Source organism: Phlebotomus argentipes, unplaced genomic scaffold, assembly GCF_947086385.1.
Source record: "Phlebotomus argentipes unplaced genomic scaffold, Phlebotomus argentipes genome assembly scaffold_4, whole genome shotgun sequence".
NCBI classification, from domain to species: Eukaryota; Metazoa; Arthropoda; class Insecta; order Diptera; family Psychodidae; genus Phlebotomus; species Phlebotomus argentipes.
In genome coordinates this window covers 12,036,670-12,057,762 of record NW_026776174.1, presented here as the reverse complement: position 1 = coordinate 12,057,762, position 21,093 = coordinate 12,036,670, and the positions used below count along the sequence as shown (strand labels likewise).

The 21,093-nt window shown below is 40.1% G+C and overlaps 1 protein-coding gene across 1 annotated transcript in view; it reads left to right on the top strand.

Annotated features, from left to right (window-relative positions):
- The window catches only part of LOC132258502 (cell adhesion molecule Dscam2-like), a 40,651-nt gene that overhangs the window by 2,937 nt on the left and 16,621 nt on the right, over positions 1–21,093 (top strand). The window contains 5 exon segments of the mRNA XM_059755832.1: positions 6,662–6,849; positions 6,952–7,099; positions 18,067–18,228; positions 18,530–18,682; positions 19,659–19,773. Of these exon segments, the coding sequence (XP_059611815.1) occupies positions 6,662–6,849; positions 6,952–7,099; positions 18,067–18,228; positions 18,530–18,682; positions 19,659–19,773 (766 nt within the window).

The window sequence follows — 21,093 nt, the reverse complement described above, 5'->3', positions numbered from 1 at the left end:
CCATTCTCGCTCCCAAATTGAATTCTGTGCACTTCTCAAAACCGAATAAATCACTCCATGGCTTGCACTTTGGCTCATTGTTTATCTATTGTGTGCATTTTCACCGTAAATTTCAACTGCATTGAATATGTATTAATATGCGATTCGGAAAGTTCAACTCAAAAGTTTGAAAGTTAATTCTTGAGCTGAAAGTTGAGAACAATAAGAAATCTTATATGACGCTGCAATTTGTCTCCAAGCACATTTAATGGAATTCTTGAGTGGTTGGGAGAAATAATAATAAATTTTATAGTATTTCACATGAAATTTAATAACCTGAACTGATTCAGAGAATATTATGCTCAATAAAATATCCACCGTAGTAATAAAAAGAAAATAGTCTAATTAAAGTTTCTGAGAAATTTTCAAAATCCAGGATTTGTACATGCTTAGTCAGCATCAATCAAGTGCACAAAACATTCCTCAAAGGAAAGCAGACGAGCAAATCTAAATATTTATCCCTTTACAGGATAAATATTTCTTAGCATTTCCTTTCAACTCGCCATAATACCATTTCTCATGCAATATTATAGTAATGTACTTTCTTTGCAGGGCAAACATTTGATATATAGATAATACTATATAAAAAAACGAAGGAATTTAAGAGCTTCTTTTAACAAAATGACTTCCCCATGGCAGACAGTTCAATTATCTCCTTGCAAAGGATGTTTTCTTTCATTTTCTTCTGAATGCTCAGAACATGAAGTGCACACATAATGATTTAACATCTTTATAGACATTTCTTGATTAAATGCACGGAAGAAAAGAAGTTGCGACATAAAGAAAAGACTGCTGAAAGCTCCTCCAAAGTATTGATTTCCCTGTGGTTTTTCTTTGCCAATTATTTTCCTACTCGTTTAATTAGCTCTATAATCAAAACATGAAAATTGATGTGGTAACAGTGAAGAGATAAATTGAAAAATTCAAATTCAGTGTGTGATTGGCCATCAAGCACAGTTACAATGAGCTTTTCAGAGAGCTTATTGGATATTTTTCCCTCAAGCTCTGTCACCAATATTGAGTGGATTCCCAAATGGGATTTCGGGGGTTGAAGATGAGAAAGAGGTATTGACTCTCAGCGGTGTTATTAAATATGTGTTTTGCAGCATGACTTGTCAGCAATATTTCGTGGCGGAAGCTCGCGCGGACCGCTTGGAGTGTTTACAATGTATTTCGGATGCTAATTCAAAAGTCATCCATCGATAATATCGCCACGGGTGTGCGGCTGATCGAGTGGGAGGATTTGATCTAAACAAATACAGAGTTCATTTGAGTGTCTATATTGTATCTTTAACCCTAGCTCTGTTGCGGCAGATAAAAAGAGCGAGAGAAAGAGAGGGATATTGGAAACCGCAGGGTATATTGTTCCGCACACCATATGCATGAAAATCTCTGTATTTATGACTCTCTACATAATGCATATGGCAAAGCGTATATGTATAAATACCCTTCGGGTCGATATTTGGATTAAATTCGTCCGCATCTCATTGAAAAGTTCGTGAAACCGAACCAATTTCCACAAATACAAACGACTGGGAATTCTAAGCATGGGAAAAGGGATTGTTCGGTTTGGGTTGATTTTGGAAAATCAGGGGGTTGGCGGCGGTTTAGCATTTTCACCCCTTTGCATATCTATGTAGTTCCGAGGATGAGCTGCCGCCCATTCAAATGTGGCTGCGATGGGGGCACAAGAGGTGTATTATTTGCCATCAGTTTTACTATTCTGTCAGCTTGCCATACATACTAGCCGAGGATATTTAGAAAAGGGATTTCATCCCAAATTCACACACACTTTAGCTTCGCTCAGCGAGAGGAAAAGCACGCCGGTATCCAATATTGAGTGGGGATAGCATGAAAAGTGTGTGCATGTGTGCCGGGAAATTCAAGGAAGGTTCAGTGGTATTGTACATATTTCAGCGTATTAGTATAAGCTTTTTGCAAAGCTCTCATTTCCCATAAAATTCCCATGGAGCCACGCTGTAGTGTGCGCGCCCTGACAGTACATGGCTCAAATGTCATGTACAGAGGACATCGAAGTGGAAGTGGATTTCACCCCCACCGAGAGAGAGAGAGAGAACCAGAGAGAGAAGATCGCTCTCAGCCACCCTGGTATTGGTGGATGGACGTTTTTGCTGTGTGCGGCTCTCCTTTTGAGCCTGTGCTAGAGAGCGAGCGTTTTTCCGAATAATACTCTATGGGGCGCATATTTACGACGGGATTGGGACTACTATACAGCATGGAATATAATGGCAAGAACGGCATGAAACCGGTGAGACAGCGCGGGGAGTGTGAGTGCCTGTTCAACTTATATAGCGAAATAATGATGTAGGTTGACTGGATAAACAAAACCGCCTCTGCCCTGTTTGGGGAGGAAAGTACCAGAGACCATCAATGGCAACGGCAAATGGGCACGAATATGAAGACTCTATGTTCTCCCTTTTTTCCACCCCAAGAGGCACATAATTTAAACTTTATACTGTTGTGACGCACTCTCCCAGGGCTCGAATACACGTATAACATTACACCTTCAATACATAAATACCATATTTTCTAACAAAGAACCCCCGAAAAAATGTATCTAAAGAGCCAAACATTCAGGCAAAAAATTGACCAAGCTAATGTGACTTTGCAAAGTGCCTGAGATTCTGTTACTTTCATTCCTTCGCACAGAAGCAAATTAAACTTACACCTTGACAGACTTCCTTCGATTGAACATTATTCTAGCAAGCAAACGCTTTCTGCCTATGTCACTCAAAATTACAATTGATCGCACTTAAGTCTTCTCTTCGGCTCTGGATGTTCTTCAGTGAGTCAAACAAACATTCACTCAAGAGATAGATAAACAGCCTCATTTTGCTATAGAAACTTGAATTCAAATCTGATTTATTGAGTAAATCGCAGAAAATACTCTTGTTTGTCATGTGTTTTGATATAAAATCACCGAGATTCAAAGCTAAAATCGCATTTCATCCATGTGACACTAATAAGAGTTCACTTCTATTCCAAAATCAGCCCTTCTTGATTTTCTTACTCATACTTAAAGTGGCTCTATATTATTAATCCTTATCAAAATTCACCCCTTTCTCTTTCCGCATAGTTTCTGCCACAAATATCAGTAAATTATTCAAATGACCACCTTCGCTTCTGGCTTCCAAATTATGTAAATTCCCCACGAATTCTGAATTTATGCAGATTTAGGAAAACTTGACAGTCAAAACCGAAGGATATAATCAAGGAATTTCTCTGATTTTCATCTCAAGCAACACCCAAAAATATACAGCACGAGTTCGAGCAACAAGAGGCGCACTTTTTCTTTGTTCTTACGTTGCGCCCCGAGTATCGTAGGTGGAATGCGAAAGTCTATGCCCAATTATAAAGCGTTTAAATCAAAATATTTTCGCCCTCTTTGTGTAAATGAATTTTTTTTCTCGCCTCTACTCGTCATATCACCTTCTGGCTGTGAGATGAATTTCATTCCCGCCTTCATCTGAATGTGAGACGTCGTTGTCACAATCAAAATTGCTGGAATACCAGCACTTCTCGTCGCTCTTTTTCCTCGCATGGAAATGCTCCACATTCAGTGTTTGTGATTTGTTTGAGAGCATATTTTTTCTTCCTCTCCTGCGGAGGATTCTCAGAAATTTACGGCTAAAAAATAAATTGGTAGAATCGACCCATGTGTGTGCCATCTAATTTCATTGTTCCCCCCGCACAAGGGTGGCACACAAGGGTGGCGCTCACGGGGCGCTTGAGGAGGTGTGGAGTGCATAAAAACGAGGATGTGTACAAGATTGAAACACATTGAACCCCCGGGGGTTCTTCTCACACCACGCTTCAACTCAATTTTCGATCTCAGCAATTCTCGCGCACCCAGAACCCTGCCCCTCCGCCCTCGGTCGCTCCGCAAGAGCATGTGCATGCGGGATGCACATGAGAATTTATTGAGTTGATGCAACTCAACCCACCACATCTCACTTCTGCATTGTTGCGTCTCTTTTTCCGAAATTCTGGGCCAAATATAAATTTGCCAAGGAGGGCGCGCTGGTGGAAGCTCATGCATGTTATACGATATTTATTGTCTCGGCGAGAATGCCCAGCTCAAGTCATTCTGTCTGGCGAGAAGAATTCTGTGGCGTTCCCAAGAAAAATATTTCCCACACAAAAACATTTAATTGCATAGCATTATTCAGTAAATGGAGTGGCGGCGGATGAAATTTATAGGAAGGAATTTTATGCTAAATTTCACCATAGTCACACCCCAAAAAACAACCCGAAATTGCCCACGGACTTGCTCGAGAGCGTATTTTGGGGTGTGTAATGGAAAGAGGTCCAACATCGCGCCATTGTATAGAAATATGCAACGATGGACCACATTATTTTGCCAGCATTTTATCTGCATCATCCATCCGGCAAACATGCACAAATATGTTATCTAATAAAGAGAGTTATTGTGTGGAGTGGAAATTTTGTGAAATTTCCATGAAATTCACATTGTAAATATGTTTTTGTGTATGTCTTACTGGAAAGGATTTGCTTTATGACTACTTAACATAATTGAAGCAGAAGAGATCCACAAGAGCAGCGCATTTTTATTCACTCGGCGTTCCAAAAATAAGACAGGCTCTTTGACAGGATTACTTACATTTCCCATTGTTGCTAAAGTTATTTTTGTTGTTCAAAGTACTTACAAGAAATGCTGTCTTTCATACACAGACTTTATATACTTGCAATTGACGGTCCAGAGTTTAATTTTAGAGAAATGAAACTTCCTTTATGACTCTCGCCGGTGTACTTTTTATACTTGAAGGCGTCAACTCTTTCACCTTTATTCGTCAAGCTGGAAAATCATTTTCACACTGAATTCATGGAGCGTACAATTCTCTTCACTATATTGTTGTTAAGATCATCACTTTGTTTGCTAACACAGTGATAAAACCCCGGTTTTTTGTTCTTGATAGTCTGAATTATTTGCTTTGAATAATAAACTATGTGTTTTTCATCGTTTACTTTTGAAAAATTCCGATTTATTTCTGAAATCTTGAAAGTATTTCCTGGCAAGATGATTTTACGGGTCCAAAGCGTTAGCAATTCTTACACTGAGAAGTCGACGAACTCAAACCATTGTCTGATTCCTATTTCATGAGTAATCTCGTTAGTCAATTACCATACTTCATACCTAATCTTTCTTCCTTCGCATCAAGTTGAAGTTTCGTCTCGCTGGCCCTGAACGAAATCAGTGAAAGGATGGCTGAATTCTATCATGCATAGCGTCAACATCGCACATAAAATTTTCCCACAACGCTGATGATTCTTTGTCCATCAAAAACTGTGGTCGTAACATCAAGATAGAAGTACTGGACAGCGTCGCGTTGAAAATGAAAATTTCTGCCGCGCCAAGCGTCGATGATGCTCATCAACACCTCTCAGTCACTCCTTCAATGTTATTTCCTGACAAATATTTTGACATACACCGTCATTATCGCATAGTTACAAAAGTCATTTAGCGCTATACAAAACCTTATTTACGTGCAAACGATCCGGAGCCACGGCGAGAGAGTGTATCATCAGCAATGAGGCGATGATGGTTTGGGGCGTCTGCAAATGTTTCACTGATGCTGCTGTTTCTGGCACACTTCAAGAGAGTGCGAGGCAGATAAGGATGGCACTGAACGCGCTACATTTAATTTGTGTGGAGGACCCATTAAAACTTTGCAATTGCGATGAAACAGCCAACAACCAATTTAAATTCACCACCGACGAGATTTTGTTTTGGCACCCAGCTATTAGTGGCGCTGGTTTGACTATAAATTTAAATATACACCGTTCAATCATTATTTCGCAATTATGGCTTCGCTCAAGTATGAAATTCCACACCTTGTGCACAGCGGAATATTGCAGGGATGCTGGAAATCTGGTACGATGCAATTAAAGGAGTTTTATTTCAAGCCCGCGCGCACCTCTAATTGCAGAGCAAAGTGATTAAAAACCCAATCCCATCCTTTTTGTATTTGGATCTAATTACAGGAAAACGTTCAATGTCCGTGAAATGAAATTAATTGTAATGAAATTCATGATAAATTCGGTGGGGATACAATAGCCAGCATTTATCGTTTCATATTTTCCAGCACTATGGCGCAGAGTAAGGAAAATTAATTGGTATTAATCACTTGGGAGAAAATATATGGCATGATATTTGTAGTGTGTGCGCCAGATGATCGTTGGCATATGTGAAGCAGGAGGAAATGAATAAATCAAATCCAGCCAAACGCCCATGTCGGAAAATTGCACACCGGAACAGTGTTGTTAGAGCGAACTGTATCCAATTAAATCGTTAATGCGTTATAATATAATAATATGATATCTGTGCAATGTTCATTTACGTAACCCAGTTACATTTTCGACACTGGCACAAAGGAATTTCATTCGCTGAAAACATCCCCCATGTGCACGGAAGGAAAAACTCATGGCGGAAATTCGTACATAGTTACAAATTTCATCATATTGCATTTTTTAGGTCCGCCGAGGGTGGAAATTGTGGTGATAAAAAGCAAACACACACTGAGAGCGGGATAAAAATAATAATTAATTTTCCATCCTTTCATTGATTGGACGGCGAGTGCAGCTGCAGCGGGCGTCCTGGCGAACAATTTACATGATAATCAGGGGCCCCGCTTCATGATTGAGCCCAACCATCGACTGGAGTTCATGAATCGCGCTGGAAGTCGCCTCGATTGCACGGCCAGCGGAAATCCATCGCCGAACGTGGAGTGGCTGGACCAGGACGGCAACCTAGTCACAACGATACCAAAGGTACAGCCATGCAAATGCGTCATAAGTGCTCGTGACAGCTAATTTGCACGACACCCCCGCGCGCTGTCACACGACACGCTCAACGCCCAACATATTTTGCAGGTCAGGCACATTCTGGCCAACGGATCGCTCTACTTCCCACCCTTCGAGGCCGAGGCATTTCGACAGGATGTCCACTGGACCAACTACAAATGCATCGCTTCCAATGCCGTCGGCTCAATAGTCTCCGCTGACGTCAATGTTAAAGCTGGTAAGTCTGTGCAATATTAATGCCGCCCACAATCACACCCCCCGATGAAAATGTTAATTTGCACATAAAAATTCTACATTGAGAGAGAGCATTGCGTGAAAATAGCATCGCAAACAAGTGTACCAAATAACAAGCACACGCTGATTAACATTCGAGCGATATGTCAGTGAACTGTCCTGGAAATAAACAGCGTTTTGATTTATGATTTCAGTTCTATATAACTTTATATAACTTTAAATACAGTTACTGTCAATGAAAAAAAAACACGGTGATTTTATAATATTTTTTGACGAGTTACTAAAGAATATTAATTCCTGGTTAAACGTCCTCTTCGATTTAGCATTAATACAGTCTCAAACAAATAACCACGAATTGATGTGCTTTATTTCATCGGCAGTCACTGTATGTCGACAGAATCACGCTTCAATTTCACAAGGCTTCTAAATACATTTCATTCATGCCTTTATGTTGTGAGATGGAACGAGGATAGAAAGCTTCACTTTCATAACATCAATGATACACAGAGTGATTTTTGGATCTCCCAGAGATTATCTAACTAATCAAAAGCTTCTACTCTTCATTCAAACACAGAAGTAGATGAAAACGTTGTAGTATAAATACTGGCCAACAACACATTGTAATAAATACAATTATGTCCTTTTCACAATGTATTCACATTCACTGCAATCCTCTGCATTCTGCAATCTTGCAATATGGAGCAATTCTGCAAGTTCCAGTGTTGTGTTGCCCTGAAGCATTCCATTTTCGAACTGTTGAGATTGAATTCCATTCTAAAGCTGAACCTCTTCAAAATCTCACATAGTTTAAGTGTCTTAAGAGCAAGTAAAACTATACGGAACTTCCCACATATTCAAATATTTACCAGGTTGAAAGTTGAATTATACATTTGCAATTCACATGTATAGCATGAGGAGGAGTAAAATGACAATTAATTTGTTACAAAATTCACTGGACAATTCTCCGTGTTGCTAGCGTAAATTGTATGGTGATTAATTTTTCAGCGAATTCCGCCAGCGAATACGAATACCAATTGAAGGCATGACGGCATTTTATTTGCCCAACTTAAATGAAAACCGAGTTTTATGGCATTGCAAAAAACACGTAAAATGTAAAATAGTTTTACCAGAACAAATGATTTTTAATTTGCATCGAACTGAATTTAGCTTTTTTCCGCTTTGCATCGAGAGATACGCAAAAATTACGTGAAACTTGCAGGGCTTTTCCTGCAAAGCTTCCTCGCCAGCAGATTTACTGTCAATGGCGCCCATACAAGCACTTTGAGCTTTTTTAGACCAACTAAATAGCTCCCCTAGAGCCTTTGTGTCAACTTTTGAGTAGACTTTACCCCTTTTCACGACCCACCTTCAGCACAATCCACCCATTTCACCCGGTCGTGTCGTGTTAACGCAAAATTTCACTCTTCCAACATGGATTTTACATTACAAAAGAGAAAAGGGTGCAGAAAAAAAGGAAAGAATATACTCAAATGTATTAAAGCATCGAGTACAATCTCGAAAATCCCTCTGCATTATTCAACATAATCATATTGGTGACGTGTCCTATTTATTTCCACGGCGAAATTATTGTCACTCCCAATTTGTTATTCATAGCACTTTTATCCGGGGCCATATAGAGACCACGAAATCCCACTCAGGGATTGTGGCGCAAGAAGAACTGTCTCGGAGGACAATTTGAAACGCCTCAAAATTACATACAATTTAGTTGATATTTCCGTTTCATAGGACAGCGCCTTCACTTGGCTTCACACTGAAGAAGAGGCACTTTCCGCAACCACGAGCAACCCTTTAGAAGGTCAACTCTCGGAACCATCAAATTTAATAAAGATCACTCCCAGTGGCACCCATCTCATCCACATCCAACCGCACACAAGCCACTACAGCAAAGCATTTACGCTCAAACTGTACAGTGGCGTTCGAAAACTGCACGCGCGAATTTGTGTAAAATCACCCACTGCGTTCGAAGTAACAATATCGCGCACCACTGTAGCTGATGAACTGATGCATATGCTAACAAAACCCAACTACACACTACACTACATATGTGGAGAGAAGGGTTTGAGCAGAAGTTGGTAACTTAATAAAATATTTGGCCAGAAAAGTAAACTCACTCAGGGAAAATAGTGCGAAAACTTTCAAATATCGCCCCTGATTTATGGGCGAACTTTTAAGTCTCGTGCGCCTGCAGTCAAGAAAGAGAGGAAGACACTTTGCTTGAGGTTGTTGTGCTAGAAAAAAAGGAAGGCAAGAAACTGTTGCTGTGCTGCCACACTATTGTTTGCACGCATAAATTTGACTTTTGACTCCTAAATACGGTCCCAACATAAATGTACCATCTAAATAATGTATCTTCCTTCGCTCGGGTCCCAGCCAAGGGCACTATTCCAACCCCACATTCGGGTACATGAGCATCAAATTATCTCCATTTGTGTACATTAAAGCTCTGTGTGTCAGTTTCACTCTCAGGGGATTGAAATCTGAACTTTGGCGCCAACTCTCTCTTAAATGCCTCCTCATTGCGAGCAAAGTCAGTTAATTCTGAATCATCTCGCAACACTTTCTCAGTAAGCTTTAAATGCAAGCTTTATCCTCGAAGAGCATTATATTCCAGAGAACTTTGCATAATAAACGGAAAGCTTTTCATTGCATTATATGAAAAACGAAAGAATTTAAGTCTCCTAAAAATCATTAGGAATTATTAAGTCAATATATAAACCAAATAAAAAACTTTAATTTTTGTTCTAAAAATTTGATTTTTATTACTTTGTTATGCACACAAGCTTTCAAAAGATAATTATTTGATTCTATCTTGCTTTTAATTGTACTTTTGCTTCAGTTCAGTATACAAACCTGTAAGAACTAGAAACCGTAAAGTTAAAGGTTTCTAAACATCTCTGTATTCATTCTAAGCACTATAAAGCTTAACTCTCAACTACTATATTGTGAATACAGTGAATTTTGCCAATCCCGGCAACAAAGTTTCCATATGAATTCTTTTTATAAAATCGTGTAACAATTTAGGTGTAAAACTTCCACCTCTTTTCCGTATTTAACCGTTGTAGGACTTTTCCATTGTGCAGAGTTCCAATAAATTATAACAGACGTTTTGACCATGTTTATCCCCATTCATTTGCCGCACTGAAGCCATCGAGTTTCGCACTAACAATGTGAGATTAAGTTTCTAATTTTCAACTGATAAGGCATCCATTGAAAGGAATTTACGGTGAACAGCAATTTATCTCACTTCACATTGAGCCAACTAAGCTCGCAGCAAAGCAAACACAATGTTCTGCAGCACATATTGAAGATTGCCAATCAATGGTGAAAAGTCATTGATTGATCACGAGATACTTTGAATATCGATATCAAACGGAAATTTCTAGAAACCATACAATATGGCTTTAGGTGTTAATTGGTCAATCAAAACGAGTAAATTGGATGAATAACATTTCAAATTATTTCCGTGATTATTTGTGTTAGTAATTATGCAGCGAAAGGCAAATTAATCCAAATATTTGTCCGTAATTGAAACAATAAATTTTTCCTTTTTAATCCTTTTAATTATGAAATTTTCAATCGTACTGACAATCAAGAGGATCGAATTGAAAATTCAATATAGAGCATTGGAAAATATTTTTTTATTATTTCCAAAATCAACTGCTTAATTATTGAAAACTTCAAAGTTCAGCAATATTCAATTTATGATGTATGTGAAAAATTTATTGCCAAAGGCAGAATTTTAGCAGAGAAAAAACCGCATATATAGCAAAGCTTTTACAATTAATTGCATTCCCAACTGCCCACCTTTTCACATGTATTCAAGCAAAAGTTCGCAGTTTCAAAACTCATTCCTATAGAGTCAGAAAGGATCTAATTTACTCTCATTACAATTTTAATTTACTCCAAACGAGAAAAAAAGTTGAATTTCTCCTCAACATTAAACGCTCTCTTCAAATCTGCCTTGGAAGGGTCGTAAATTCATGCATTTTTCATTAAATTAGGTCATTATATATAATCATATTCTATATTTTGTACCAGAAATATTAAGCATTTTTCTTGAATTCATTATGCAATACTTGTACAAAGATATAATTCTTTTATTATCAGCTTCTCCGTTCATATTTTTCCACTGTGTAATAAATTAAGTGAGGGCAGAATTGTATTCCGCAAAAGTTTAAATACCCTTCAGGTGAATTAATTCAAAACGGAGGGTGTTTTCAATGAAAACTTTCTTGTATCATCATATTGGTGCGTTCTCTGGTGGAAATGAAGAGTGTTTTCATTGAATTTCCCTCTGCCACTCATTTCTACCATATATCAATTGTCCTTTTCCTAGGAAATTGACTTTAAAAGTGCGCTCGTCTTAAGTAAGACGTCGGTTAATAGGACGCAGTGTTCGTGGAATGCCAAATATATAGCCTCGTAATGTTGAGCAATAAGCGAAAATGCGGCACATTCGAGTGATATACTGAGATGAGGTCAAAATTGTCTATGTCGTTCCTGCGATATAATACGCTTATCCCCTTCCACACAATTGAAATTACTCATCAGCAACAATCTTGTGAGCCTCAATTGCGGACTGTAAGCTCTCATTGTGGCAGATGAATAAATGGGTTTCTGTAATAGACTTCGAAATATCTTCTTAATGGCGACCCACCCTTTTCACCCACAGATTCCCAGTAGTATTCCTAAATACCCTCGCCCTCGGGTTCCACAATTTTCATATGACGCTCCAGAGCTAGAGCCCATCTCCTGCGGCCTTGCAATTAACACATCGAAAACAATTTTGCCCAGCAACTTCCCTGTCGCCAATTCAATTCGTGCCTTCCGGTGGCTGAGATGCGACGTCGCCTCGTCACAATTACAAAATTGGACAGGAGAAAACTGTCTCACCATCCACTTCAATTTGGCAATATTGTTGCCGAGCGACGGATATGAATGGCAGCGCTCTTAGTGTGCACCTTCCTTCGACAGCACCCCATTTTTCATCAAAGCGTCGCGGGTGATAATCGTAAAATTCCAGCTGAAATAAATTGCCTAAATATTGCGGAAGTGCCTACGCAGCCAAAATTCATTGCCACCATCTCACTTTTTACCGCCCCCAAATTACACCCGCCGCCAAGCAACAATAGGCGCCCCACAAATGCGATTATGGCTGAATTAAGACATCAATTATGCAACAGAGTTCACGCGATGATGACTAGCAATTGAGTTTGTTCACTTTTCCCACACTATTGCTGAGAACTTTCAAATTATGTTCCGCAACAAGTTCTCATTCGCATCGTAGCTCGAGAAAGTGAGCTTCGCAGCGAGAAAAATAATCCTGTGCGCTGCACTGTCACAAGACATTATTGCATTCTCCTCGCGAATCGATATGAATGGAGTGTAACTTTTGTAACTCTATCTTTAATATGGATTTCTCCCACTCCCAGCGCACATTGTTATATCATGCCATAAGGAATGCTGCGAGAGGAAACTTTTTCAGTGAAGATAGCGAATAATACAGCGATATTCCCCTATCAGCAGAAGTTAACACCGACTGGGTGAATTAGAACTTTCCCAATATGTCTCATCACTGTCAGCAATTGTAGTTAATCTGTGAAATCGAAGAAAACTACATATTGCTAAATTACAATGCGTCCATCTTAAATTCTGCTCCGTCTGCTGGCGAAAAATTAGTACTTTCTCCAGAGACACATAACTCAATACGTTTCGGGGAGTGGGAGGAGGTGAGGGTGGCTCATAAATTTGGCTATACACTTGTGCAAAATTTATAACTCTAAATCTGTTGGTAATGCTACAAAGTACCTTGAGAGACGCGCCCCGGAATGTGCCATATTCCACGAAATCTTCTTAATGAACTTGAATTCATGCCTTGGAGACCTTAGCCATAAGTTAAAGTGTAATACCACCTAAAAACGAACATATTCATGCCATTACAAATGAATGGGATGTTCCTTAGCCTCCTCACCGGTGGCACAACTACACGCTGAGTGTGTACAATTCGAGCGCAATATATTCTTTTGCATAGCATCATTGCTATATTATATATCCCGTAATTGCTGTGTTGGGAAATAGAGCACAGTATCATTATTGTATATAATATGCAAAAAGATTCGGAGAGAATTTAAACAACCAAATGAGAAAAGTTGAGGCAAGTATTAACCATTTCCATAATTTTGCATACACCTTTTTGCACCACCACTCATTATTTACCTGGGACTTTTTCTCACAGAACATCTCAATGGGTTTGTTGTCAAGGGGTGTGGAAAACGCCCCAACCCTTTTCACCACTCCCCCGCGGCCTGTGTTGGGAGAGTTTTTTACGTGGTTCAACTACATATTTGGGACACCATTTTCCAACACGTTGAGTGAAAATGTGAATATTGTAACTGACGGTTCAGACAAAGTTAAAAAAAATCGCCTGTTTAATCCATATTTTTGACCAAAAAATCGACATGAAATCTGGCAATGTTAGAATCATCGCTCAAGTGTTTGAGGGACTGGAAAATGACTGTGATCAGTTCGCAAAACGGCGGGTAATAATACAAATGGGCGTGGCGTTCGAATGGGAAGGGCTTCCGAAGTTCATAATTCACACATGACTGCAACCTATAGTATTAGAAAAACTTTAATATGTGTGAAGTAATTGATATGAAAAGCGCATTTCCCAGAATTTAATGTATTTCTCCACTTTCATTTATATTCTCTACATGTGTGAGAAGTAAGAAATGGTTTTTACCGTGTAAAAGCACAACTTGTGCGCGACATTGTGATGTCAGGGAAGCCAGAAAGGTTCACCTCAGCTCCATAGAAAAATTACTGTATTGCCTTTACACAATCTTCTCCTACGATGATCCTCAGCCATGCGAGAAAATAGACTCAACTCACAAAAGTCCAAATAATAACGGAAAACTCACACACATAACCATACATACATGGTGGAACAAATATAATTTGCCATTCTCAACTCGCTATTGTTGTTCGCTCCGAGAGCATATATATGTGTGTGTCTAAAGTATTTTTCTCTAAATTGTACTACTATTAAATGGGGTGCAGAAGAATGCTATAAAAACGAATGGGTGGCATTGCAAAGCGCCCGGCGCTGAGTATGTAACTATGTATATGTATATATAGGATACACTCAATTCCTGCCCCGATGCGGAGATCCAGGGAAAGGCGGGAGGAAGTGAGATACAGAGCCCGTACATAAAACATGGCAGAAAGCTGGGAAAGAAGCGACCGCGCTCCAGAGAAGTCGAGCACTGGAAATGACACTTTGAAATGAAACGGGCCGACGGTCGAGAATCGGACAGAAAAATGTTATCGTTGAGCGTTTGTAAAAAAGCCCAGACCGTGTTTAAGTGTTGAATGCGAGTGGGAGAAGTGGGTATTATCCCGGATGTTATGTATTACAGCGACAAAGTACATTCTCATGAAGTTGAAGTGTATTTTCGTGTATGGGCCCCCAAAATACGGCACCACAAGTGTAGTTAATTCTTATTAGGCAAAAGCTTCGGGTGCCACAGAGTGAAATGAGCTTTGCCAGAGTGTGATTCGCTGGAAGCGCAATTTTGGCGGCTGTGAACCACTTTTCGCCACATTAATCTGCCCCTATTGATGGCAAAGAGATCGGTTTTATCAGCTCGAAAGAAGTCTCTTAATTAACAGGCAAGTTGACTCTTCAATGCCCGATAGAATGCGTGGTCTTTTCAACTAGAAATAATAAGCATCATATCTTATTTTCCACTTCAATGGCCAACAGTGAAGGACATTAAAAGAAAATAACATTTTTATTAAGAGAGATTTATATAAGGATATTTCCATGACGCTGTACTTTATTTATGTGAATGTCTTTTCTCTATTTGGACGCGGGATTGTTTCGTGGCGGAGATACTTTATGGCACATGGAGGTGAATAAAGGGGGTGAAAAAACAACACCACAAACAAAGTGCGGGAAGCATTGATAAAGAGAACCACTCCTTATCCGCCAGAATTCAACCATTGTTATTCACACAGCGCGAACATGAACATGTGTTCATAAAATCATGGCATGCGATATACAATACACCACAAAATACGCAGAAGTACTTCAAAGTTTTTCGTTTTATTCATCCCCAAACCCTAAAATCCCTTCGAGTACCACAAAGACAATGCGAGTTGAGAAGTTCGCTCCATTTGATGCTGTAGTGGCTTTCCGATTTTCCCTCCTTTCTCTCTGTCTGTGCATACAAAAGAAGACATATGATGCCAAGTCACTCCAACGACAATCTGTCAGCATCGCGCCATGTTCAACAGTCGGTGGCATAAAAGATGGAATAGAAAAAAAACGCTGAAGGGTCGTAATTTTTCAGTCAAACCTCATTGCATAAGACTTAATGCATAGTCAAATATTTTGAGTTTCTATGCCAACTGCATAATTCAGTTTTTTTTTATTAAATGACCTGAAATATAAATGTGAAGCAGTCATAAATAAATCTCATCAGTACGGAGCATAATTTTTCACCAAACTCAATTCGCATGTTCAAATTAATAATTCGAAGGCCCCGAGAGAACGCATACAAACGTGGATTCTGTCCCTAAAGAATCGCGTAATATTGTAATAAAATATTTATCCATGTTCCATTTTTAACTTAAAGTCAATATAACAAATTACAGTGACGTTCGAAAGAATAGTAATGCTAAATTTACACAAAGAACAGGGAGAAAAGAAATGTTGCAACAATCTCTAAATATGAAGATCATCCTTTTTGTGCTTTATCTGCTTCTCAAAACACATCAATGTGTGCCATAAATCGCTGCCATGGAGCTATTTTGTCTCCCACAACTGTTCAAACATATATTTTTCACATACTTATGAACACGTAACCGTAACGAGAAAATTGACATATTGTGATACATAGAAATACATCATCTTCCGACGGTTGAACGCATTAAAAAATCCTCAGCATCAGCCATGATTTCCCCCTCTTTCGCACTTTCCCCCCCCCCACATAAAGCACGCATATAAATCTATACATAGGAGATAGAAAACAATTTTGCAAACAAGCAGAAAAAACTTGTTTATAACATTTCACCCGAAGCGACAAATAATCAAATTGATGGATAATTTTCACGCACCCTGCAAAAGTGGGTGGCTGAACGTTATACAGAGCCTGAAAAAAAATTGCTGGAATCAGTCAGCGTGAGACTTCCGGGGTTTTCGCAATTTGCACAACGTGCGAATGAACCATGCTGCGAATAGTGCGCGTATGACATGTGGGACAGGCTCGATATGGCCCCTGATGTGGCCCAAATTCGGCCAGGAAGTAGTACTGATACAGGCAGTGTGTGCTGCTAAATAACCACAGCCGAGAATTGTGCAATTCCCATGATATCACAATCATTGGCTCCCTGCGAATAACAGGAAATGTTTTGCCGCTGCCATTGCTCACTATCGCACCCCTAAACGCAAAACTAAATAACATTTATCATGGTGAATTCGCAGAAAATGGCACTCCATACACATGTAGTGTGGTATAAATTTAATTACATTATCTCGAGCGCTGCAATTTTTAGCGCACGGCATGTGCCACAAGCCCACCCACTTATTGTGCGCCAGACAGGTGAGATGTGGAGCAGAGTTAAACAGCTTCCAGGGCGGGAAAAACGGTGGAGTTTTTCCACTTTATTGTAACACCATCATTTCCACACGTAAAATATTTAAAGCCACCTATCAAATTCTGACAGAGTGGTTCTTCTCATGCGATTCTCCCATTGTGTGCTCCAGCCGTTTACTCAATAAATTGCTTGCATCCCATACAAGACATGTGTACAGAAGGGAGCTCGATGTAGTCATCCATCTGGTAAACCATCCATCCAGTCTTTCGCCTTCGTGTGCAAGCGGTGGACGGGGGTTGTGTGATGAAAGGAAAAGATGAGGAATGAACTATAAGAGCCCCATCACACCATGCACACATGTCTGCTGATGATGCCGAGAAGGGTGGCGCAAATTTGTCCGTGAATGTTGCGAAATTTTCCACAGAAATTGCATTACCACAATGTGTTTGCATCAATCTCCGGACGGATTCACGGAGAAGTATTCGCATTGTGAAAATTAGATAAGAACAAATTGGCGGAGAATATATTTGTAGGCATTTTTCGCGATGCTTTAAGCCATGGATGATGAAAAGCACGGTCTTTCGCGATAATCCCTGGGAAAATTTCATACTTTCCATATCAATGAATATTATACACCCTGCCATGATGAAGATTAAACGAAGGGATGAGGCGAATATCCAAAAAGGCCTCTCTCTCTCTTCCCACATCTGTGTCCTTAGCAATTTCCATCCACTACACTCTCTCTATCCGTGTTCATTTCTCACCCTGACACCACATCACACCATTGCGAATCACATAGCATGGACAGGACAAAAGGCACTGGTCTGTGTCAGGGACTGAGCATCGACCCTAGGAATTGAATTCGGGCTTCCGTGCCGCAGAAGTGCTCCTAGCCAGTCCACCATCAAATTCAGACATCATTTACGATTTATAACAACACACTTGCCAGCCACTTTTCGATACTTATGTCCTATCTATACCCGCAAATATGTTTTCTTTGTCATCCTTTGGCCCTCCGCCCACAAGGTCTGCCGCTCGCAACCGTCGAAAAGGACTGTGAAACAAAAACAGCCTCATTTTCCTGAATTGTACGGCTTTTTTGCTGTACAAATTTATTATTTCTGGCCAATATTGAAGCTCACATTGCCGCCCATTTGGCTCGATTTCTGGGCGCCCACTTGAAAAATACACACACATCAAATACAGAAATAATGCTGGAAATTTATTAGTGGCGACACTGAAATATGCCTCGCCATAAAGCCAAACCTTCTTTTCTCGTTCATTTGCACGCCCGAAAGTGTAACACAGATGTTTGATCACCTTTTGCAGTGGTTAATCAGCGATACGAGCCCGAGGTGCAAAATCCGGGCGGATTCATTGGTGGGAATGTGCTCATACGTTGCAACATACCGCCTTTTGTGAAGGAGCACGTGACAGTGACATCGTGGTTGCAGGAGCCCTCATTCAACATTTATCCATCTCTCGAGGGTGGTGAGTGATTTGTATGATCCCTGGCATCGCACACACATCGCATCAAACTCCTGAGTTCCTCCTCCGACACTCTGTAGTTTAGTTGACATTTTCATGCATGAATCTGGTCTTGAGTTTAATTAAACTTGTACCCATTAACCCTCAAGTTATTCTCATCTATGTACTCAGGAATCGATATGACAAGCCACATAGCACTCATGTTACACATAATACACTCATTCCATATCATTGAGATATTGCTCAGGCATTTCCATCGAATTCATTTCACCCATTTATCGTGAACATTGTGATGCACTTCCAGATGGAAAATACCACATGTTGCCATCGGGCGAGTTGTTGGTCATCAATGTCACACGCAATGATGCAACTAAGAAAACATTCAGATGTCGGACGCATCACAAGCTCACACAGGAAGCCGTTGTCAGCACCAATGCTGGCAGGATTCAATTGTCAGGTGAGTAATCCGGCAAAAGTGATTAGCAGTATCAATTATGCTAAAGACTCGAAATTGTCTGGTTAAGAGAAAGTTATGCAAACTTCACCAGACCTTCCATTAGTCTTAAGCCAGAGACTCAATTAAAAGCCTACGATTCCTCTGCTATTATAGAAACTCGTTTGTGGACTAGATTAAGCTCTAAACTCTTCACTAAAACCGCATCCATTGGCGTAAGGAGTAACATGTAAAATTCACAAGTCATATAAAAGTTTTTCCCGATTTTACAGAAAGATTGTTTGATCACAGCATTGTTTATTTTTCCAGTATTTTGATGTTATTACTACGAAGCTAAGTAAGAATCTAGAAGAGCTTTAAGGAAAAGACACTTTTTATAAATCTTAATACATGGTAGTCTTAAATCCGAGGCTACGCCCATGTCCAGCTGATAAATTTTCAGTTAAGAAAAGGTGTTAAAGGCAAGATCATTTTTCATCATTTAGCAAGCGCACACTGGCTTAAGCATGATAAATACCTGATGAGAAACCCTTGCGAAAGCAATATAGGAGGTGGTGATTTAACATGATGCTGAAGTTGCGAATTGGATAAAGATTCCATGAAATCCGCAGTCGCAGACGGATTTTTAGCACTGAAAGCGAATTATTTGCCATTCTACACGTTAATTATCGTGTAAGTTTCGCCAAGTAAGACAAAGATGCGGTGTCTGGAGGAGGATGACATGGAAAAGACCCCTGCGAGCGCTGCTGGAAAACTTTGATGATTGTGAAATGCGAATGGGTAGTCAATTCAATGGTGCCATTCACCACTGAACTGGAGGGCTTCCTTTGCACACAACTTGCCATCCACTAAAGTTTTCCTCAATTTTAATCACTCCAGGCACTTGAAATTTCAAGAGACATATCGTTCAATTTAATGAGACGTAGAGTCATATATGTAATAATCCACCCTATTTTCTTCTCTCTTGTTCTCTCAACAGAAATTCGCGAATCTGTGCCGCCAATAATGAATGAAAAACTTGTGAAACTTGTGGCAAATTACGATTATATTGTGGTACCATGTGTGGCATATGCAAATCCCAAACCCATTTACAGGTAAGATCCATTAGAGGAGGTGAGATGAGGAATATTTTAGCATTTCTCCGGTGATGAGATGTGTCGGAGTGTTGCTGAATAATTTACAAGCGATGAAAGAATTTCGCCTCCGAGCGGAATCGTTCTCAATTTATGTTGCCCAAATTAAAGATGATAATTTTATTAAGATATAAAGTACGTATGCTAAATGACAAGTTACACACAGCTTTGGCGCGAAGCGTCGTAAAATTTTGTGGGTATTTCTCTTATCTCACTGTCATATTGCGCTGTATACAAGCGAATTGCGGAAAACCCATTTCCAATATTTCCCGGAATTAAAGAGCGCCACCCGCGAGATGAGCTTTTATATACATTGTGTATTTATCACGTAAAATGTAATCACCTGAGCGAGGTATTGTCTCAAGTCTCATCACCACCCATTAATGTACACACGGAATATTATCTCATAACGCGTCCATCGTAAATCGTTCGCTCTCTGTAGCTTTCGCCAGCAAAGTTGGTACATGTTGCGTACATAGACATAAGATATGATCCAGAGCCACCCCATAATGAATGTAGTCAACACTTTGCCAACTCTTACACACCCAAGTGAATGGCTAAGGTAAACACGAGAGAAGGGTGGGGGATGAGGAGAAGGAATTCTGGTGAGAACCCATCCAGATGCCATTTGAGTATATGTTAGTGTGGAGCATCTATTGAGAAAATGCCCTCACACCAGACCGAGAGCCATCCTGAACCCGGGAGCTTCGTGTCGTATTCTGGCTGCAGACAACCAACTGTGCGCCAGGGTGTGGGATGAATGACGATGATGGCGATGATGGAATACATCATCACTCTTAACATCTCACCATGTTCCCAGAGTTACATAATAGCGGCGCATCAGAAGCCCAAAACCACCTCATCCAGTGACGAGACCGGGTGCTCGCAACCCCTTCCGTCTGCCCCCATTGACGACCCTTCGACGACTCGATGGATTGTTTGTTTATCCAACCATTCCAGCCGTGCTCGCCATGCTGGGCCACCCTCCATGGCAATGTTGGTGTTTCATTTCCTGCACGAACAGTAAATATTGAATTTGTTAGTACAGCGACTGGAGGCGCAGGGAATGGTCACTCGGGGGTCCGCACAGGGGCCACTCGATGGATGAATTCAAAGCAAATGAAAATGCTCTGATGAATTCCGTATTAAGCATGCATGTGCTGATAATTGTACATATGTAAAAATTCAGCCAAATTGCCATGAATAGTGCACACGCTCTCTATATACCATAGCGAACACACATCCAGTCAGCCAATATTAGGACGGATATAATTGGCTAGG